This window comes from Phalacrocorax carbo, chromosome 16 (assembly GCF_963921805.1).
Source record: "Phalacrocorax carbo chromosome 16, bPhaCar2.1, whole genome shotgun sequence".
NCBI classification, from domain to species: domain Eukaryota; kingdom Metazoa; phylum Chordata; class Aves; order Suliformes; family Phalacrocoracidae; genus Phalacrocorax; species Phalacrocorax carbo.
This window is the reverse complement of record NC_087528.1, coordinates 13725678-13747703: the sequence shown is the minus strand read 5'-3', so window position 1 is coordinate 13747703 and position 22026 is coordinate 13725678. Positions and strand designations below refer to the sequence as shown.

General features: G+C 48.0%; 1 protein-coding gene across 2 annotated transcripts in view; it reads left to right on the top strand.

Moving 5' to 3' along the window:
* MAP2K4 (mitogen-activated protein kinase kinase 4) overlaps nt 1–22026 on the top strand; it is a 99098-nt gene that overhangs the window by 26312 nt on the left and 50760 nt on the right. For both annotated transcript variants that reach the window (XM_064467487.1, XM_064467488.1), the window contains exon 2: nt 9865–9967. In XM_064467487.1, the coding sequence (XP_064323557.1) occupies nt 9865–9967 (103 nt within the window). The remainder of the gene's footprint in view (nt 1–9864; nt 9968–22026) is intronic.

The window sequence follows — 22026 nt, the reverse complement described above, 5'->3', positions numbered from 1 at the left end:
CAAATGCTTCCCTCGCTTCTGTTGGCATCTTGGGGAACGTTTTGCCTAAATGAGTCCAGATTTGCTCTGCTAATCCCACCTGAGACATGAGTGAGCCACCACCCCACCGACCTCTCTTCTGATGGGGAGTTACCAGCAATTACACTTAGGAAGTTTGGAATGGCTGGATCAGGAGATTCCCCTCTGGCTTGGTGGCCCAGGGCTTTCCTCACCCTTCCCTACGGACACCAGGGCAGCAACTCCTAACTCCCAGAGCTGTTTCTTTTTTCAGCAGGATTCGCTTGTGGTCTCTTTTGTTTTCAAAATTAAAACCCCTGATACACTAATGCAAAGGTGGACAGATTGGCTGCTCCCCACAAAATAATTGTGCTGTAAAATGGAACCCTCCCACCAGTCCTCTGGTTCCTGCTCCTCCTCCCGATCCGCGGCCGCAGGGCTCTTGGCGCTGGGTGCGAGGTGTTTATCAGAGCTGGTGGGGAGCAGGCTGTGATTGACGTATGCCAGAAAAGTGGTACAGGTAGCTAGAGGGATGGTGGAAACACACTTGTTGCTTTATCCAAAGAGGCTCAATCCTTTCCATTGACCTCAAGCAAAGGCCTCCAGGGCAGATTGTTTTTCCTTGCTTTTAGTCTAAGTACAGGCTCCTAAAATTAAAAGGAAAAAAAATAATCCACCAAACCTGTTCCCAGTCCTCCTCCCTACAGTATATAATTCTTGCTGTGCTGTTTCGTAGTGAAAAAGTACCTGGCATGGCCCTTTGCATAATTTATTACCGTTTTGCATCAGGGAGGGCTCCAGGTGCCTTACAATAAATTTCACAGGGCAGTGTCACTTCTGACAACTGCTCCAGTACACCCTCTGCAGGGTTATGCCGTGGCTGCCTTGAACGTGGGTACCGTGAACCTTTTGCCCTATTTGTTACTGAAGCAAAGCACGGCTTTGAGAGCGGCCCCGTTTCTGCAGACACCTGCTCCAGCGGCACCTCTGGTGCTGGCCAGCTGAAGGTGCCTGGGACAGCTGGACCCTCCACGTTCTCTCTGCCGGTGTTTCACCAGGTTTGGCATTTGCAGCTGTGAGCAATACGTTAAATAACACTTTCCACTGGGAAATTGCCCAGACTCCAGTTTGGGAGGAAGGCTTCCATCTAACCCTCGTGCTTCGCTCTCCTCTCTCGGCAGAGCTGCCTGCCGCAGCCTGGCACGAGTGTGGTTGTGCCCCTCGCACGCGTGCAGCCGTGTGCCGTTATATTCAGCGTGCAGCACTAACTCAGGCACAGGTTTAAGGTCTTTCACCACAGCTGACCTGCTCCCAAGACTCTGGTAGTTTTAGATCTGTTTATGGCTATTCACCTGAATGGTATTTCCATGCAGGGTGGTATCAGGGAGAATAAATGCTAAAGGTTAATGGTGGATTTTGGAGGTTTCAGAGACTTTATTCTTAGGTCATTACTGCTTGGAGTTTCCGCTCCGAGGGAACTAATCTTAATCTGATCTCAATTTCTTGCACTCGAAGCCTAACCTACTTTAGCCAGGCTTCATAGTAGAGGTATTTATAGAAGTTGTTGCAGGTGCTTGGGTGTCACGTATATCGTGTATTGCAGGTTGCAGAGGTGCGTGTCTGCTGGAGTGGGAAGCGTCTGCGCAGCTGTGAGTTGCCTCCCAGCCCCAAACCTCCGCGTCGGCTTGCTAACGCTTTATTCAGCGCAACTCTCTCACTGCGTAGGGGTTCCATGAAGGTAACGGCCCGTAACCCTTCCAGAGTCCCATCTGATCTGGGCTTGTGTGGTTTTTTGCTCCCTAAGTGGAAGCTCACGGGGGCTGTAGGTGAGTTATGGATAAACAGCTCTGTAATGAGGTGTCTTCTAAAAATGAGCATAGTTAGCAAATTTCTGCAGTGTAAAATAGTCATCTCTGATTTGAATGCTGACTCTTGGATTGCAGTAAATTGCAGGCTTCATTGAAGGGCGGTAAATGTCAGTAACAGACAGACGTACTGAATGTACTGGTACCCTTGAAAGTGAGTTTCTATAGTTAAAGTTCTTAAAACTAGTAACTCGAACCCCAGGCCTCTTCTTTCATTCAGAGCCCCCAAATAAGCTGCGCTATTTGCTGAAGTTCTTCCTGTTTTGTTTCAAAATTTGACTATTTTTTTCTTGAAAAATGGTTTGTCTTGAGGGCAAGGCTGGAAACCTGCTTTATTTCCAGATCGGTTGTGCTGATGTTGGAGTACATCCATGAGCAAGACTGGAAAGGAAGGAAATGTAACTGAAAAATTGTGGGTTGGAAGGGTGTGTGGGAAGGCAGCGCTGTGCTCGCAGCAACAGAGATAACGAGCGGTGAATCCTGGGTGCGTTCAGGATGTCAGCGGCTGCGGGGCTGCACCTCTGAACGTGGGTAAACGTTCTTCTGCTGTCTCTACATCAACGCAAGCGTTTTGTTAGCAGACAGGATCTAACAACTTGGGTAGTAAGAGCTGTTGGAAGAGCAGAGAGATCAGTGGTGTTGCGTTTGGCTTTCTTTTTTTCCCCATCTCAGGTGGGATTTGGCACTAACTTTGCTTTGAAATGCCCTGGAAGAGATCAGACCTGATGCTTTGCAGTTTCCTCCGAAGAAGATAACCTCAAACATTCAGCTCCCTGCCCAAAGGGACCCAACCTGACATCCCCTCCTCCCCGTTTTCTCTGCCTTTTTGTTGACATGTTTTAATATTACCAGGGAGAGGTAAAAAGGTTACACAGTTTGCTGCAAATCCTTTGGTGATCTTCCTGCTGGTCGCTGCCACAACTTGTAATTGACCAGAGCAAGGAGATAGGGTAAACTTGGTTCCTGGAGTATTGCTATTCCACAGCAGCAGAGAGGCTTCAGCGTCTGAGCAGAGAGAAGAGTCCCCTTTGCACTACGACAGTCGCGCTCACACTGTGACAACAAGAGGTTGACACTGCGGGTTTTCACCAAGTGCAGCTGCATTTTGGCAGGGATCAATTTGTATCGCTGCGAGACAGAAACCTTGGGAAAAAAATCCATTAAACTACTGTTGTTCTGAAAATCTTACTGCTCGGACAGTGAGCATTTTCTTATGCATAACCTGAACATCATCAGCAGCGTTGCTGAGGTGTGGTGTGCAGGGATGGGGGTGAGGAAATTCTAGGAAGAAAATAGGATTGCTTTTTCCAAGAGGAGGTGACTCAGAGGCTTGAAGAAATAGATGTCCTGGGTGAAGTAAAAATAGTAATACAGAATATAACTCTGGAGGAATACTTTTGGACTGCACGTTATCTGCTAGATAGCTCTTTCTTCTTGTGTGAAGAGAGTTGGCTGTGGTTGTGGTAAAGAGGCCTCAAAAAGAGTGATGAGAGCCTAATTGTGGAGCCAAGTGCTTGGATTAATCCGAGTGATGGATAGCAGCACGTAAATAATTATATACTTAACCTGGCATCCATTTACCAGCTCAGCAAGAAACAAATGGATGCTATGAGCCTGAATGATTCTTCTGTAGCCATTGCGTGGGTGGGTCCCCAGAGCGAGCTTGGCAAGGTTTCCTGGCTGCTTTTCACCATGTCTGTTTTGGTGATGGACTATGAAATGCCAAGGGATGCGTGTTTGTGGAGTAGCAGGACCCAAGGGATCACGTCCTCCCTTACCTCAGTTCCACACAGCGGCCTGTTACTAAAACAACAACGTCCTTTTAAAAATGGATTTGAGAACAAGAATACCATCATTTTATGGCTGCAGTGATTTGAAATAAGATTGCTATCCTTACGGATAGAAGATTAACTTATTTGCAGTCAGAAAGCTATTTCGGCTGTGCTTCTCTGAGAGCAGCATAACTTAGGATACAATCCTGTTTAGATTCCCTCAAAGCGTAAGCAAGCATATCTTTCCCTTACCACTTCAGCTCAGCCAAAACCAAGGCCAACCTTCATTCAGATATAGTTTGGACTTAGTATAATCATTAACGTAGAGCTGAACAAATCCACTAGTTAAAACTGGGAAGACCCGAAGTCAAGAAACTTTGGGTTTCAGGTCTGGTTTTGAGGATTAACCTAACTAACGAAAAAGCGGTATGCTCCAAAGTTCCTTTTGGTTTCTTCCAAATCGTTTCCTCTCCAGTAATCTTTACTTTTAGAGTTCTCAGAGAAGTAGATGTTCTAGCGGTTGATTATTAGAACTACGTATGAAGTTAGCGAAACCTTTAGCAGGCGTTTAATTTACGTAAGGTGGATATTTCTGCAGCCCAATTTTGAACACACGACCTCGATGGTGACAGGGGCATTAGCGAATTTCAGAAGCAACGTTGACCCCGGGCCTCTTTGTTATAGCAGAACGGGGTGGTCTGAATTAAATGTGTGCATAGCAAAATCACCAGCAAAAGTCTTGATTCTAAAGAGGCTTTTTTTGCCTCCAGTTAGTTTTGAGTGATGCTTCTGTGAGGAACAGGGGCTTGGAGCTGTCAGAAGTCTTTTTGGGGATGAAACTCAAGACTCGTAGAGCTGAAGTGCTTGATTTTCAAAAGGCTGCTGGAGAGGACAGCTTGCTTTGACTCTCGTCAGACTTCTAGTTCGTTGTAGTGTTGTTTCATTTACAGTACGTGTTTCTGTGTGACTTGCGCTGAATGGAAATTCCCGGCATTTCTCAGGATGTCCGTTTCTCCCGTCATGTTCCTTGTTCATCGGCTGAGCAAAAGCAAACCATCCTGTTTGCTTTCCAGGGGCAGGTTACGCTTCTGTATCTGCGGAATTTGTAGCAAATCCAGCTCTAGATGGTGGATCAACATGGGAACTGTTCTGAGAAACCTCCTGAGATAGAAATCAAGAGACTGACGTTTAACAGTGATGAAAAGGAAACTCGGTGTATGGAGTTTGCAAGTGGTAAGAATAGGAGCAAGTTTTGAGAAGAGGAGATTTTCTGATACGAGTTTGTAATTAATTGTGTCGTGTTCAGGGTTGGGCCACTTCAGAGACAAACGCTTTTCCAAGTTGTATAAATGTTGCTGTTAGAAAGGGAAAATCTTATGACACTGTATTATTGCCCTTGGAAGAGGGATAGCATTTCAGGCATGTGAATAAAACAAAGCTAGAAGCATGATGACCGCTGTAAATCCCTGGACCTACTCCAAGAGCAGAGTTTATGCTGCAGTAACAGGACGAGCGAGGGGCCGTATGACCGTTATCTGCCGGTACCTGCCCGGCTCCACCACCTGCGCCTGTCCGTGGGGCGGCAGGGCAGGACCTGGGGAGAGCGGATGAGCAGGGGCGCGTTTCAGGCATGTGCACGTGGCCGGGAAGGGTTGGCATCCCCCAGATCCTGGGCAGTCATGAATTCAGTCTGGTTTTGCTCTGTGTAAGAAGGGAGGTGCCATCAGGGATGTAGTCAGAAGGGGTCTTGGAGGTTGGTCCGGCAACGGTGCAGTGTTGTGGCCATGGGACAGGTTGTGCACTTGCAGAGGGTCCTGCCAGGAAAGCTCTGGTTCCTCCGTGGTGGCAGCCTTTGGAGGAGCCTTGCAGGACTTCTCGAGAGACAGACATACGGCACAGATTGCTCAGCCTCTCTGCTGGCTAACAATGTTGTTAGTGTTAGCTTTGAATAGATTTTGATGATGGGGGTGGTGAGATACTGGAGCAGGTTGCCCAGATGCTGTGGATGCCCCATCATTGGTAGTGTTCAAAGTCAGGTTGGGCGGGGCTTTGAGCAACCTGATCTAGTGAAAGATGTCCCAGTCCATGGCAGGGGGTTGGACTAGAAGGTCTTTGAAGGCCCTTCCAACCCAAACCATTCAGTGATTCTGTGAATGTTCTGTTGTTGGTCATGCAAATGTCTGATCTTTCAGAACATTGTGGATGATTAATATCAAAGATGTGGAGGTGTGATAAGTTCTGCAGAAAATGGTAAACTCGTTTTGGTTTTGTCACCTGTTCAGTTTTGTTCAACTCCTCCTTTGTTTCTGGGTCATGTATAAGGGCAAATTGAGCTCTTTGGCTTCTTTTAGGTGATTCTTCTGCAGTTTGTTTGGCACATGTGCTGTAAGAGCCTGAGCTTAGAAACTCTTACTACAAGAAACATTGAGGTGCTGGAATGCATCCAAAGAAGAGCAACAATGCTGGTGAAGGGTCTAGAGCTTAAGTCCTAAGAGGAGCAGCTGAGGGAGATGGGGGGGCTTAGCCTGAAGAACAAGAGGCTGAGGGGAGCCCTTCTCGCTCTCTGCAGCTGCCTGAGAGGGGCTGGAGTGAGGGGGGGGCTGGTCTCTGCTCCCAAGTCACCAGTGACAGGACGAGAGGAAACGGCCTCAAGTTGCATCAAGGGAGGTTTAGATTTGATATTAAGAAAAATTTCTTCACCGAAAGGGTTGCCAGGCATAGGAACAGGCTGCCCAGGGAAGTGGTTGAGTCACTACCCCTGGAGGTATTTAGGAGATTTGTAGACATGGCGCTTAGGGACACGGCTTAGTGGTGGACTGGCAGTGTTAGGTTAAGAGTTGGACTTGATGATCTGAAAGGTCTTTTCCAACCTAAATGATTCTATGATTCTCCTTTCCGTTACCTACCCAACAGCTGACTTCTTCCTCTGCGTGGTTTGTAGCACTGGTACCACCCAGCAGCAGGGTGCTGTGGTTCAGGGAAGAGGGAATGGGCTTCAGGGTGTGGTGTGTGTGGATGGATAAGTATTTAAATGACAATGAAATGTTACTGTCACCTGGCACTCTTTGAAACATCACGTTGTTGCTGTCAGCGGGCACCTCTCGCTGTCTCTGTAGGCTTTCCATTGCACTGCCGACTCTGGAAGATTTTGGAGTGGCAGAGTCTGAGCAGGAGTGGAGGCTTGCTTATCCTCATGATGGTGCTCTGTGTATAAATGCACTCCTTTCCGCATTTAGGCTAGGTAGGCATCTTGCACAAAGTGAGTAATGTTTTGTGCTCACACAAGTAACATAAATAAGGTATTCCTTATGCTACAGAGCACGGGAAAGCGGTGGTGAAGGGCAGGGATGGGGGCTGGTCAGAATTTAGAGATACCAGGCCATTCCGCTGAGCTTGGAGAGGGACCCTACGGCTCCAGTTAGATGCTTTTCAGGACAATAATTGATGTATAATAAACATGTGAAAAATTGTCTTTATAGGAAAAAGATTAAAGAAAATGCATTGTTCAAGGGTGGAACCTCATGCTGAGAAGTCATTTTGTCAAAAAAAAAGACAGCTAATGGATAGTTTGGGCATCTTTCATTTGCTAAACTACGTTATTTCTTTAATTTTTTTTTCCACAACGCAAGACAAAATAAGAGGATGCTACTAAAGGGAAGTACCCCAAAGCAGACCAGCTTTCAGCACCAGCAGTGGCACTTCTCAAAATTCTGATGAACAGATCTATACTTTTACTCCTGAAAGGAGCAAGCTATTCATTGCTTACCGCGTTGCAGTGTGCTCAGGAGTTTTGAAAACAAATATTTTATTGTTTGTCTCCCTGTAGTGCTGCAGCTTAGACCGTTCTGTGCGATCTCTCTTTGGGTGACATACCCAAGAAAGACCCACTGAGAGTGTTGAGCTCTGGCTGCGACAGTCCTCACCCTGACCAGTGGTACCCAGGCTGGGCCTCTTCCCTTTCCCTCTTCTCCACCATTATTAGTGATGAAAGGCCCACTATCACTTACTGGGACCTTATGGAAATATGCTGATGAATTGTCACAAAAAATGGTGATGTATAAAAGCTTTGGATAATTGGTTTCACACCGTTGGATTTTTGTATGTTTCTTGTGTGGCGTTTACATGTAACAGATCAGGTGATTTTTAGAAAATGCAATGTGTATGCAGATATTTCCAGATTATTGTATTGCAGCAGGATCAGAACTGAAAGTATGTACCGGTAACTTAAAAGTAAAAGGTATGATAGAGAAAATAGGTGGTCATCTCTAAGAGGAAATCACAAAGAGGGAGTGGCTGGAGTTGTGCTGCGGAGCTCCACGTACCGTAGGTCGGGTAACACCAGCAGCAGCACCCGCCTACTGCAATGAGACCTCAAGGCAGAACTTAACCCAAACGTATCTGAGCCTGTCACTCGGCATCCAGCTGAGCTCGTCTGGGATGTCAGGCCTTGAGGATGGGCACGTGCTGCACCAGCTGGGTGCAGATGGGCGTTTGCTGGCCACAAGCTTTCCTGCGCCTTCCAGACTGCAGGGTGTCCATATTTCTTTTGAAAGCATCCTTAATTCTGAGGGTTTTTTGGTTTATCAGGCTAGTTTTAGATGTATGTTGCCACAATGTCCTTATAGGTCCCTTCCAACCTAAATGATTCTATGTTTCTATTACCAAGGCGCATGTTGGTCTCTCCTCCCAAGTAAGAAGCGATAGGACAAGAGGAAACAGCCTTAAGTTGTGCCAGGGCAGCTTTAGATAGGATGTTAGGAAAAATTTCTTCACCAAAATGCTTGTCTAGCACTGGAACAGGCTGCCCAGGGAAGTGCCTGAGTCACCATCCCTGGAGGTGTGTAGAAGACGTGTAGACATGGTGCTTCGGGACATGGTTTAATGTCACTTGGCAGTGTTAGGTTAGGAGCTGGACTCGATTATATTGAAGGTCCTTTCCAACCTAAATGATTCTATGATCCCTGTAATATTTCATGCCCTGAAATTGCTGTAAAGTGCTTTGACCTGTAACTAGGTTTTTTATCTTTTTTTTTTTCCACCTCGGAGTTCCCCAGAGCACCTCTTTGTCCAAGGTAGAGGAATGGTGCAGAGCAGGATGGTGTCTTCTGGCTTTTCCCAGGAGCGCTGTGAGATGGTTGGGAACGTGACACCCGCCGTTGGGTGCAGGCAAAGGAAGGTTGCTGGAGGAATCCAGGTCTGCCAGCCTTGCGTGGCTGGCGCCTGCTGGGATGAGCAGCAGCGAGTCGTTAAGACGTCGTGCAGGCAGGGGGGAGCCCCGGGCTGGGGGTTCAGTCGCAGGCTCTGGGAAGGTGGGGTGGGAGAGGCCCCTGTCTCGGTGTGTTTGGTGGAGAGGAGCGCAGGTTTCCTGCAGCCAAACGGGAGCAAGACAGGGTCTTCTGCAGCCCAGTGGGAGGGCTGGGAAGGGACATGTCCCTTTGTAGTCCCTGATCCTGCCGGTGCTCGAGCAGGTCATCTCAACCTCAATGAAAAATACCTAGCCAGTGGCTGGAGCGGTGACCAGGACTGCTTCCACCCTGCTGTTTGTTTATTTTCTTTTTTCCCCGTGCTTTTTCAGTTGGCTGCAGAGCAAAGGTTTCTCTCATCTGGTCGCCCCTCCGATGGGCTGAATTTTGCTCTCTGCTTGGCGACCCACTCAGCAGATCTCCTCTATCCTCGCTCAGGCCTGGTTGTCTCTGTTCGCTGCTAGGCTGAGGAGGGCCAGGGACCCCGTCAGCCCTCCCACAGTTGGGGTGTTAAATAAGACATCCCCAAGTACGTTTCCCCCTCCCCAGCGCCATCTGCCCTGGGTGCTCTGGTGGCGTGCCCGGGCTGTGCCCAGCGCGTTGGGCCCCTCTGCCACCGTAGCTGAGGCTGAGCCTGCCAGCGTGGATGTGTTCAAAGGAGCGGCTGTGCGCGGAGGGTGCTTGGGGCGCTGGTGTGGAGGTACCCTGTAGCCCTGGCAGCTGATGCAGGGGCTGCAGCTGTCACAGGAGGTGCTTTGGACACCTCGCTTCGGCAACTGGCTTGGAATGGGACGGGGAGGACCTCAGGGTGAGAGCTGACTCCCCTTTCCGTCCCTGTGTCCCTAACACAAGCCATGATTTGCTAATGTTGTTGTGAAACGTGTTTTCCTTTTCTCAGAATATGTTTTATCTTTTCCTGTTTATTTCCAGATGCTCTTAATATTTTGTTGCTGACAAAAAGTTTACTTTATGTTCGTTGTCTCCCAGGTAAACGCAAAGCGCTGAAGTTAAATTTTGCAAATCCACCTTTCAAGTCCACAGCAAGATTTACTCTAAACACTTCTGGAGTTCCTTTCCAAAATCCACACATGTGAGTATAAAGCCAAAGGCACAACCAGTGGAACAACTTTGACATAATTTGGCCAACACGCACTGGTATTTTAATGCAGTTTGATTACTTCAGTTATTTGTAGGTTGCTCAAATCTGTCAGTTTGAGTCACTGTAAAATACTTTTTTGGTGTATCCCCCCCACTGCCCCGGTCCCTGTCCCCTTGCCCCCCTTCCCCCCCCTTCCCCCCCCCCCCCCCCCAAATTAAGAAAAGGTTAAATTTGGGATCTTCCTGTTTTACACTGGAGCTCCCATCTTCCAGAATTGATTAAGTTGAGAAAAACTGTAGCTTCTAATGCAAGATATGCCTATAATGAAGTTCCAGACTTATTCACTGTCATTCTCCTGTCTCTTTATTCAGTGCTTATTACTTTTCATTAGAGAGAAGTTCTTGTTTCTGTGTTACTTGTGAAAGTCATAACTGTGATAGATTCCCCCCCCCCCAACCCCAGCACTAAAATAAACAAAGATTTGAGGATTGTCATTTTACAGCGTGGAGATGTCAGGGAGTTACACAGTGATTAGCTCTCACTGAGTTTTCTAGATATCCCTGTCAAAGTTTGAATGCAAGTGTGGCACAGAGCTGTTCCTGACGCTAGTAAATAACAGCAGTACATCGTCACAGAAAATATTAGCTTTGTATCCTCAGATCCACCAATCTAGATTGATGGGTGACGCACCCACAGCCGGTACGTGTGGCAGAATGCAATGCAGCTAGCATGCAAAGATGTCCCCAGTTTTTCCTCTCTAAGTTCCCTGGCAGGTCTCGAGAGTTTTGTCAGTGGCAAGTCTCAGAAGCTGCTCCTGCAGCTTCCCCCACTGCCTGGACTCTCCGGGACGTCCCTGGTTATAGGCTGCTTCTGCTTAGCTCTGCATGTTGCTGCCTCTCTCCTTGAGCTCCGTGCCTTCTGCTCCCCCAGGATACACCCGCTGGGGTCTGTTCCTATTTCTGGTACCTTCTTTACGCTGAGGATTTTCAAGCAAGCCTTTTATCAAGTTAGAAACATGTTTCTGATGAGTTACCTAGAAATTTTATGGAGTACTTTAGATGCTTCTTACCACGCCAAGTGACCTTTCCAGCAAGTCCTCTTCTCTTCTCTCTATTTTCCTCTCTGCTGTAGCGTGTTCTTGCTGGTTGTAGAGCTAGCATTTTTATGTTCACTTTTTGTGTCTCTCCCTCAGCAGCATCACACTCTTGTCCCAGATGGGGTTCTACAGAAAATTGTTACTCTTTCCTCCCTATCTCCATTAAATAAAGGACATATTAGCTAGTGAGTTCCCGCCATCAGCCATCTGTAGGGATTTGACTTTACTGTGTTTATTGGCACGGGTTTCTGTCTCGGATTCGCTGGAAGTCACAGTGGCTCCTGTCTAGCACAGAACAACTTCCATTGTTAGTTGGTTACATCTTAAGTTTCGTGTTTGTGCATGTGACTGTCAATGTTGTCCATTAAGAAGATGCTGCTCTGTCTCTGTGGGAGTTGCAGTTGTTGGCAGGGGTTGAATCCTGGGCTGGTTCAGCGGTGTAACTGGTTCTGAGGGTTTGGAAGCGTTTTGGGTTGGACACGATAGCCGTTCAAGTGTCTCAAATAATGGTGATGTGTCTGCGCTAAAGCTTTGTTGGGAGGCTGCACGCCGTAATAGCCGTTTCTGTTTGAAAGCGGTGGATGCTGTTGGTGGGATTGCTTTCTCGCTGTCGAGGCTGACTAAGCTTGGATACAGCTAATTCACCCTCACGTCCTTTGTGCTGCCCGCAGTGGATGCTGTTACTCAAAAGCGACGTTCGCATCTCTGGGTTGCATGCTTCTCTCAAGTGTTTGTCTCGCAGCTGGTGCCTCACGGTGATGTCTCCGCATCTCCTGCCTGCTTCCCAAAGAGGCTGGAATGTTTTTTCCTCTGTTGGCTAGAAACCTTTCTAGACTTCAGATTTGAATTGGATATTCCAGGCCTTCTGGCCCAGATGTGTTCCCAATGCCAGGTGTGTTTCTGTTCACTGAATCGCTTCTCTCTCCCAGCCTGATGGAGCAGAGTGCCCTCGGCACCCTCCCGAGATGAGTGTGGCTCGACACTGCTGGGGATTTCCCTGTTGGTCCAGATGGGTGGATCTGAAGATACAGAGAGGTCAATTTCTCACACGAAATTTGGGTTTCTGTGACTTGGATCCACCGATCCGGAGGTGTCCCATTGCTTCTGCCTCCAGGAGGGCAGAGGGTGCTGTCGCCAAATGCCTGTTGCCTGCACCGAGCTCTGGCTGGGGCGTGAGAGGAGGCAGCCAGCAGTGCCCTGCAGCTGCTCTGAAATGTGAATTGCCTATTAGCTGTATTTTGCTTGATTAACAGGTTTTGGTCGGGGAACTGATCAGGCTGGATTGGTGGATGTTCAGGTAAGAGTGTGGTTTCTTGCTAAGGAGCAAATGGGGCTCCTCGTGCCCATGGGTGTGTTAGGAGGGAGGAAGCCTCTGCACAAACTGCATCACTGGAGCAAAGACGCCACTGCTGAGGAGGGAAGGCACATCGTGCCAGAGCTGGCCTTGGAAATTTCAGGATATTGGGTGTAGCCGTGCTCCTCCTCAGTGCTGAGGCTCCGTACCCTGGTAAAATGAGTACGGACCCCACATACCCTGTCAAGGTGTGATTTGGTTTTCTTTTTTGGGCCTGTTTCTCAGTCTGAGAGGTCTTGAGAGTGTTGCAGAAGGAGTCGGGGAGTGTGGATGAAACCATTTTGGGAATCGCTGTAAGCCAGGGGTGGAGTTTAGCTCCTGTGAGCAGGGATGATGCATACATGGGCTGGAAGGGACTCAGTGTGGTTTCCACAGGGAGTTTTCCCAGGTGATCCATGCATGATGTCTGACTCCATTTGTTCATGCTATTTCCTTGGTTTTTAACAGCATGTTATCTGGGCAAATGATTTCAAAGGCTGTGGAATCCCAACTGCAAAACATGACGTTACTGAGACTCTGACCAGTACCTCCCAGTTGCCTTACATCCCGTGGCACACAATACCCTCTGTAGCCCGGCGAGCATCACGCCTGCTGTGAGCCTGCCTGGAGGCTGTTCCCAGAGCTTTGCTGCTCCCGTGGGTAGAGGCTTTTGGTCAGTAGAAAGGCTGTGCCCTGGAATAGTGTTTCCAGGGAGAGCGAGCATAGATTAAATGCTACTGAATACAGAAAGTTGGGACATGGGTTCCCAGATCTTTTTCGTGTCCCTCCTCGTGTTTTCTTTCCTACCTGCAGTGGTTTTGAGCCATGTCTCATGGTTTGGGTCTCAGGCTGGGGCTGCGTCCCTCCAGGATGTGTGAGTGTGCTGCCGGGGGTGCACAGGGAGCACAGGAGGTCAGTGCCAGGGCAGGATACAGAGCAACGCGTAGGAACACAAGACCACGTGTGGGAGCAGGAGGAGCTGGTGAGCGGTTGGGACCTCTCAGCTTTGCTGTGCCATCTCCATGATGGCCTTGGAGCTGAGAGCTGGTGAGGACTGAAGTGGCCGAGTGGCTGTGGGTGGCATGGCCCTGCTGCTCCTGCCCAGCCCACGGCACCCCCGAGGCCCTGCCCAGGACAGCTCCTTTCTCCACCCTTCCCAGTGCATCTGCTGCCAGTGTTGGGATGCCTTGAAGGAGGTCACCTTTGCCACAAATGACCAGGAAACCAACTGAGGGGGAGACAGAGCAGAGGCTACAACTGCTCAGACCGGAGCCAGTGGCGAAAACCCTTACGTCTCCAGTGCTGCTAGGGTTTCACCCTAAATATGTTCTGAATTAGAACATGTGTTAAAACTGGGGGGGCTTTGAAGTGACCTCTAAATAGGAGACTGACACAGGTGGCTTTGAATGAGATTAGGAACTGGAGGAACTTTGGAGTTGCTAGAATTTGGGCTACGGCTCTCTGAAACCTGCCCTCCTGGTGACGCTGAGGGCTGAAACATCCCTTATCACAACTAAAAGGCACCATGAATGGGTTTCCTTCACAGATCCCGTGGGGCAGGTGGGCAGAGCCCCGGGATGATGTTTTGAGCAGCAGGGAGCGAGGCAGGGGGTCGGAAGGCAGGTCTCTTCTGGTTCTGTGACTGCATGGGTCTGATGGAGCTACGGAGGACGTGCACCTTGTTCAGTTCAGCTGTGACTGCTACCACCAAATCTACCTTACAAGTGCAGAGAGAGATTTTGCTTAGTTATTCTATACTGCCCAGCCTGTCTGTAGGGTATATGGCACAGTGATATACGCAGTTTTACATGTGACCTATACAGGGTAAAGGCAGGATAAAGCCTGAATGACAGACAGTAGTTGAGGAGTAAAATTCTCACACGAAAGGATGCCACCTAGGGAAGATGTAAGCGTTTTACTGACAGCTGCTGGCCCAGTGCAGGGACGTGTATGCCCCTGCGTGCGCCTGGCTGGGGTCAGCGAGGCTGCGTGGGATTGCCGTGCTCTGCAGGCTGCCTAGCAGCGGGGGCTGTGGAGGAGGGTCGCTTGAGACCATGGTTCTCCTTAGTTCAGACTGCATTTCTGACTTAGACCAGATTAACAAATGCTAACTTTGTTTTCCCTGCAGCAGGCACTGCAGAGGCTGGAGGACACAAGCCATGGTTAGGGTGAGCTCTTAAACTTCCAACCCATTGTTTTTCAATTGCTATTTCCAAACAACTGAAAAGCATCCCACCTTTTACCTCATCTATTCTGTGTCCAAGTAGGTTTTAGGTCACAAACAATATTAGATTACTGTGTGTGAGCTCTGCAGAGCTACTTGTAGCTGGTGGCCTGTGCTGAAAGGAGGTTCAAGTAACACCAATACGGGAATGATGTGGTAAGATGCGACTATAGCTGTGCGCGGCAGGTGTGCCTGGCGGCTGTCCGTGTTGTGCTGCCCATCGCTAGCATCCATGAACCAAGTGGTTCCGTTGGCTGTAGATGAGCACTTCAGTTTTCTGAAAAGCGTTGCGCTCTTCTGGTGCAGCGACACCTTGATCTTGACTTCAGACTACAGAATTTAGATCCACCTGCTAAAAAATTAGCATACGCAATTAGCATTAGCATTTTGTTTGGCATCTGGTTCATAGCATGTTGCTGCTGGGAATTCTCTTGCCTGTCAGAGGTGCCATCTCTCTAGAAGTTGAACACCAGAGCATTGCAGTCTCAACTGGAAAGGTGACTAAATGAAATGACTCCCTTTAATGCTCACAGACCCAGCTTTCAGAACTGTCTGGTGGCCTGGTGGACTCCATAGCCTCCATATAGCACGTGGGTGTCTTCATGGATTCATTGTGATTTGAGCTTCCAGAGGTGCCCTGTGCGGACCTTATTCTCCTTGTGACACTTGGGACAGTCGCACGCTTCCCAGATAGATGCTCCAAGAGTGATGGCAGGTGTTTGATTAATAGACTTTCGGGACCAGATCCCTCAAAAGCAAGTGGAGGTCCAGTTGCACACCAGACTCCGCTGCTTTGGTTTTTTTTTTCTGTATAGTTCAGGGGCTGTCATTATTCCTGAAAAGGATTTTTCTGGCTGTCCCAAAGTCTCTCTCAAGTGTCTCCTTCTCTTTTATTCTCCTCTTATGCTTTTCCAAACCTTTCTGGCACGTGGTTTCAAGCCCTCCAGCCGCACAGCCTGCAGCTGTCTGAGTTCATTAAGAATGAACCTGAGAGTTACTACCATTTGTCTAAAAAATATTAAAAACCGAAGTGGAATATCCTAACTGGGCATGTTCACACTTACTTGTGATTCATCATCACAACCACAATCATACAAATTACAGCTGTGAATTTTCCTGTAAATATTTCTCTGTCTGTTCCCCATTTCTGTCACAATAATTTCACATCTTAGGTATTGGTTTTCATATTAGGTATAAGTTTTGGTATTTCTCTAAGGTGCTAATCCTCCTCTGCAGAGGAAATTTTTGTTGTCTGCCGCTTCCAAAATAAATTCCTCTAGCAATTTTCATGTCCCTTGGAGCATCAGTGCCCTAGAAGGACTGTTCTCTTCTTTCTGCAAGGGTTTTTATATCTCAACACTCTGCTTTTGAATATAGGCCCTCTGTGACTGGAAACAAAATTTGGTACTCTTATACCTCCATTAAGGTAATTCAGATTGATTTTTTTTTTTTTTTTCAAAGGTGCTGAGCATCTAGCTTCCTGCCACACTGTTGGGACCTGGGCTCCTCAGAGCTTCCAGAAACCTAATCCACCTACATTGGGGTGTCTAAATCAAATATACCCCAATGTTGGGAGCCAGATGCTGGCTCCCATGGGTGCTGAGCACTTCACACGCGCTGAGTGATTTAGCTTTGCAAACCTAAATGGTCGCACAAAACTCTGTGTTCCCCATTTTGCAGATGGGAAGCTGGGACATGCTGTGATTTGGAAGAGGCGAGGTTAGGCCAGAAGCTTGCGATGGGGTAGGGACTTCAACAGGCATCTCCTGGTAATCTGTGGTCCACTGGTTAGCTCCGTGTCACCCGTCCCATCGCCAGCGTGGTTAGGAGCTGTTGTCCTGGCTCTTGCACGCACACAGCCGCAGTCAGAGCTGCTCATTTGGGAGCAGCATTTTGACCTTGCAGCCGTGACCCTCTCGGTGTGCCGTGCGGTGTGAAGCGGGTCCCCTTCCCGGGGTGTGAGGGGGGCCTGTCCCTCCCGCGTCGGGAGGAGGCTGTACGAAGATGGCGGTAGCAGCAGGTACCTTCCCGACCACCAATCCCTGGCCCGTCCTGCCCACTGGGGATGGCAGCCTGTGGTGGTGGCTGCGGAGGAAGAGCCCGTGGTGGCAGTGGGGGTTACCCAGAGGCTGGAGGCTCCTCCACCGGGGTACCCCCTGCCTCCGCTGGGCCCCGCAGGGACGCATCCATCCTGGGTCATCACGGGCGCTGGCAGCTGGCATGCAGACGTCTGAGACACACCGAGGTGTGGATGTGCAACGCGTTCTAATCCGAGGCGTGATGCCTGATGCCGGTGCTGCCTTGGGCCTGTTCCCATGGGCACGCTGGGCAAGGGAAGGTGGGAAGGGAGAGGGACAGAGCTGCCGTCCGGTGTTGCCTGTGAAGGTGTTTTTAGTGATGCTGTTCATGGTTTTCCTGCTCCAGGGATGCTGAGATAGTGTCTGAGGAGAGTCTCTGAAGACCAGCAATTTTGAGTTGGCCACCATGTTTCTGCTGAGCTGAATGGTGTGTGGAGGGAGGTGAAGCATTCTTGTTTGATGGAAATTGGAAAATTATCAGATAGAGCAATGAGGTGGAAATATTCATTTCCAAACTGAACCTGACTTCATTTGCCATCAAACGTGCATCAGTGTGGCTGTATGTTGGTCTGTGCAGAGGCTGTACAGAAGGGCAAAGCTGGGTGGCATCTGCCTTGGATAGAAGTATCCTGTAGACTTTCCTTCTAGTGCCTGGCTTTTAGGGAGATGTGCTGCCTACCCTTTATCTAGTAACACGGCTCCGTGGTGACCTGTGGCAGCCCAGATCCTTCCCTGAGACACGTAAGTTAGGACTCGTCATCCTTGAGTCCATCCATGCTCGTGGCAAACGCCGGGTGCCTGCGGTCTGCTCAGGGCCATCTGCTTTGGAGGTACCTGTCACACTTCTGAGCCTGGAGAAGAGCCTGGGGTGACCGTGTTTCTTGCTTAGTCGGCCTGGTTTAAAAAGCCCAGGTTTATAAACCTGAGTATGAGGTCAACACTTCAGTAATAATTTGCATGGTCTAATGAGGAAGATGGTTTGAGAAACATCTGTTGTCCTGACCATTGGAGAGCTGGAGACTTCCCCAGTCTCCTTGCTGTGTTTGAGATGGGGGATGGTGCTGCTTTTGTTTGAAAGCAGTTCAAGGTTTCAGACTATGGAGGGTTTGGTGAGGTTTAAGAATTTCAGTTTTGTTTAATTCTGCTGCTTGTGTCCCGATGGTTCAGAGAGGGCGCTGGGCCTGGCAGGAGCAGAGCTGTCGTGTCAGTGTTCAGTGGGCCCTGGGGATTCCTGCGTTACAGCCCTTTTCACACATCAGGAAGGACATGTCTGGTCCTGGCATAGCTGCATAATTCACACGGAGATGGAACTACTGCAGTGCTTATTTAAGGGAAGTGAAAGTAGGTCAAGTAGTTTCAGAGTTGGTATCCGCTCTTATGCTCCCTTCATACGATTTTCTCTCCTTTTTTCCTTTCCTTTATTTCTAGATGCCACATCCCCTAGCAAGGACAGCAGCGTACATGCTTATATGCAAACTGGTTGTAAATCTTGGCGTGTGGAGATTTTAAAAGCTTTCAGGGCACCACAATACCCTAACCTTCTCTGGAGGGTTCAGGAGAAAATGGGAGACCACAGCTCCCTTCATTGTGGACTTCTCATAACATTTGAATCCGTTGGCATATTTTTCAGTGTCTTTTAAGACCTATGTGTCTGTGCTTTAGCGTTGTGTCTGGTAAATTCTGTAAAGCCATTCTAAAACTCATATTTCATACTTTTTAGAGAAGGTGTGGTGCATTGCCATCTTTGAGCCTTCAAATGGTCTGATTATCTACATTCAGCAGCAACTTTTTGTGATTAAGAAGTACAGCTGAGATCCAGATTTTCATCTGGGAATTGCCAGAATTTATCCCCTCCTCTCTCCAAAGATGAGCAGTTTTGGGGACTTGAGCTTTTTTATCAACAATACTGTGACACCTGTGTATTATCTGCACCCCAAGGACTGAGCTGTGCACATCCCCGCTGTCCTGCCTAAGAGGGGAAACTGTGCATCCTCATACCTGAACTCACCAGTTTGTAAGGCATACTCTGAAAATGTATGAGATGGTACTGATCTCAGCTAGAATTTATTCAGGGAGCAGGAAATGCTGTTGCTCATCTTCATATAACACCTGAGAGCATGGACTGCCCTCTTGGCCTTTCTCCTTTAGCTTCTTTTCTTCCAGACCCTTGATTCGGACTTTCTGAGCTGGGGATTGATCCAAGGTCAACAGGGGCAATAGATGCCCCATCCTGTAGGTCTTAGGGACCGGTGTCCTGGAACATGGATAAAGAGAGCCTGTATCCCCACATTCACTCTTCCTTGGGCAAATACAATAACCACCGTTTTAATATGCGCAGCCTGCTGGCGTTTGGAGAGGAAAATGGGATGAAGCAGGCTATTACATGTAATGTCTCTGAATATATGTGTATATGTGTGCACACACAGGTTTGGTCTTTACCCATTTTTTTGGTAAATATATTGTTCAATAATTATTTACAAGTGACAAAGTAGGACATTGCTTACACATTGATCTGAGCTTGATGCCAGTGTATAGGAGTGGTCTCTGCTGTACTGTACAGATGGTGTATCTGGTGTCTGACCCTAAGTGGCTGTCACCATTGGACTCCAGTTAGTCTGAGATAGTCAGGAACAGACTTTTTTTTTCCTGGTTGTGTGACATACAGAAATGTCAGAAAGGATTTTATATATGGACAAACACTATTCGTATCTGTGATTTAAGTTGGACTCAAACCCTGTGTTTCCAGATGTGGACCTTGCAAACCACATTCCTGCAGGAAACCCCAATAAACAATTGCCATTGCTAGCTGTAGGAATAAATTTGCTCCTCGCTATCCTGCATACTTGGGATCACACCACATTTCATCAGAGCGAGAGTACATCCTCTATCTCTTCAGACATTAATCACCACCCTGTAGTAAAATATCTTGCATTTTAGCCTGGCTACGGAGCAGTGAGCCGACTCTTCTGCTGTGTGGGTTCAAACTGAAGGAATCGATCGTCCCTTTTGTCTTCTGTACACATCAAGAAATGGAGAATAAAGAGGGGAGAGTCTGCAGATTTGGAGACTGCTTACACCCCACACACCATTGTCAACAACTTCTGGTTTCGTCCTTTGCACGAATGAGTGACTTTCAGCGTGTACCGTGGGGGACATCTGGACTGAATGAACAGGGTGCACCTGGGAAAAAACAGCTGCTGTGCAAAGAGCTCATGGAAAGGACCTTGTGGTGCGTTGGATGGATGTGATGGAGCTGGGGTTGACCTGCAGAGCTGAATTGTTTTTGCCATTCTCCTTGTTTGAGGAGCTCCCTTCTGAAAAGGACTTGGATTAACTGGGTTCGTGGTGTTTACATCGGTGAGAACTATAGACGTCATCTTTGAGATTCAGGTGGATGTTCTTGCCTCTCATCGTCAGGTTTCCCATTTTGGGAACCTCAGAAAAGAGAGAGCAAATGGCCAAACCAGTCTCCTTTGGGCTATGGCAGCCCTAAACGATCTTCTCTTTGAGCCTGTTTTAATTCCCTCCTTTGTAAAATACACTTGGAGTAAATCTGGATGAGCAATTGGTCCTTCACGCCCAGCGTAACTGATGCCTTTGCAGAGGCAAGTGTGGATCAGTTGAAAGTGATCGTTTCAAATACCTCTTCTACAGCAGCGTGCAGGCAGTTGTCCTCTCTGAGGGAGGAGTGTGGGGGCTTCTCTTTAACCCAGCTGGGTGTGTGTTGTCTGTGATGTTCTAGGTGGGTGTTTCATACCAGCGAGAGATGGGAAAGGTGATTCTCTGGGACCATTGGCCTAACTCCATACAGCATCCATGGCTTTCTGTAAGCATCCTTACGGAACTTACAGAAAATTACCTCTTGGCTCCTGAGAGTCAGTGGAGAAAACTGTGGCCCGTGCAGCCACCTCAGAGGAGGCCGACATTAAAAATCTCACTGTACTACTAGACCGTGGAGCGTGGGCATCTTCAACGGTCAATTGCTTTCACTGGTCTGTAGGAGTCTTACATCATAGAGGAGGGCCACTTTTAAAATACAAGTCACATTTGGTCTACTTAGTCTTGTTGTGAGCTCTCTTTTGGTTACCACCTTTATGATAGCTGCATCGCTCTGAAGGAGCAGTCTGTCTTGCAGTTGGGTGATTTCTTTGTCTCCCATCTGTCCTTGTCTGCCACAGAAAGAAAAATGCTGCCAGGTACATTCTCGATACTGAATTTCAGGTTATTTTGGGCTGAATGCAGCCCAAAGGTTTTTTTTTTTAATCTCAGCTAGAAAATAAAACCTGAAGGGAAAGTTGGAGAGCTTTTAGCTTTCCCAGACTAGGGTTGGAGTTTTATGACATACAGAAGTTTAAATTAGAAAAATCGCTTGTTAGAGTAGTTGAAACAGAAACGTTTCATGTAGTTGAAATAACAGCACTCATTATCTACCTCTCCAGTGTTTCCAACAAGGAGCTGAGCAAAACCATGAGTTCGCACCGCTGGCCACTTGTAGGCAGTGGCCTAGTCATTGGTACCAGTGCCTGAGTGCTTGTTTCTGCGTGCCCTCCGCAAAGCTCTTAGCGGGAGCGCATCTTGCCTGAGCTCCGCCAGCCCTTCTGAGATAATAGGCCCTTGTATCGCCAGAGGAGATTTCCGGAGGGACTGAGGGACGGCTGAGGGACTCGGAGATCCAGAACCTGGTTTTCGTTCTTAGAGAAGTCGGGTAATACGGAGTGGTAATTAACCTTTGTTTATCTGTGAGTGGTGTGGCTCTGGAGGTAATGAGGAAGGATGTAGTTGTTCACGTCATGCAAACCTACTCCTTAAGAGAGGGGATAAGATGAATGACGAGCCCACCTGGGAGAGACCACCAGTCCTAGATTGGTGGATTCAGGATGGAAGCTAGATTTTTTTAAAAAAAATTTTTTTAGTAAATTCTGCTTTAGAGACCACAAGACAAACAGAGCAGTGATGGTCAATGTGCCTCGAGGAAACAGCATGTCACTAACATAGAGGTATTTGGTTAAGAAGTTGAATGCAATTATTCATGTTTCTAAGCATAGTAATAATACAGTTGGAAATAATAATTGCTATTGCTGTAAGAAAACAAATTGCTTATGATGTAATATTATGTTAAAGTATAGTTAAAATCATCAGATGCTGCATTGCTCCCGCTGAGGGGAGGTTGCTTAGGCAAAATTTGGAAGGAAAATATATAGCTCACTAATTTCTTAAGCTAAGCACGCCGTAGGTAGTGTGACTCGCTGAGTATTGTGTTGTATGTTATTGTGTCATGTGATAACAGCACCATGTTTTCCTGTCATTTTCACAACTTTT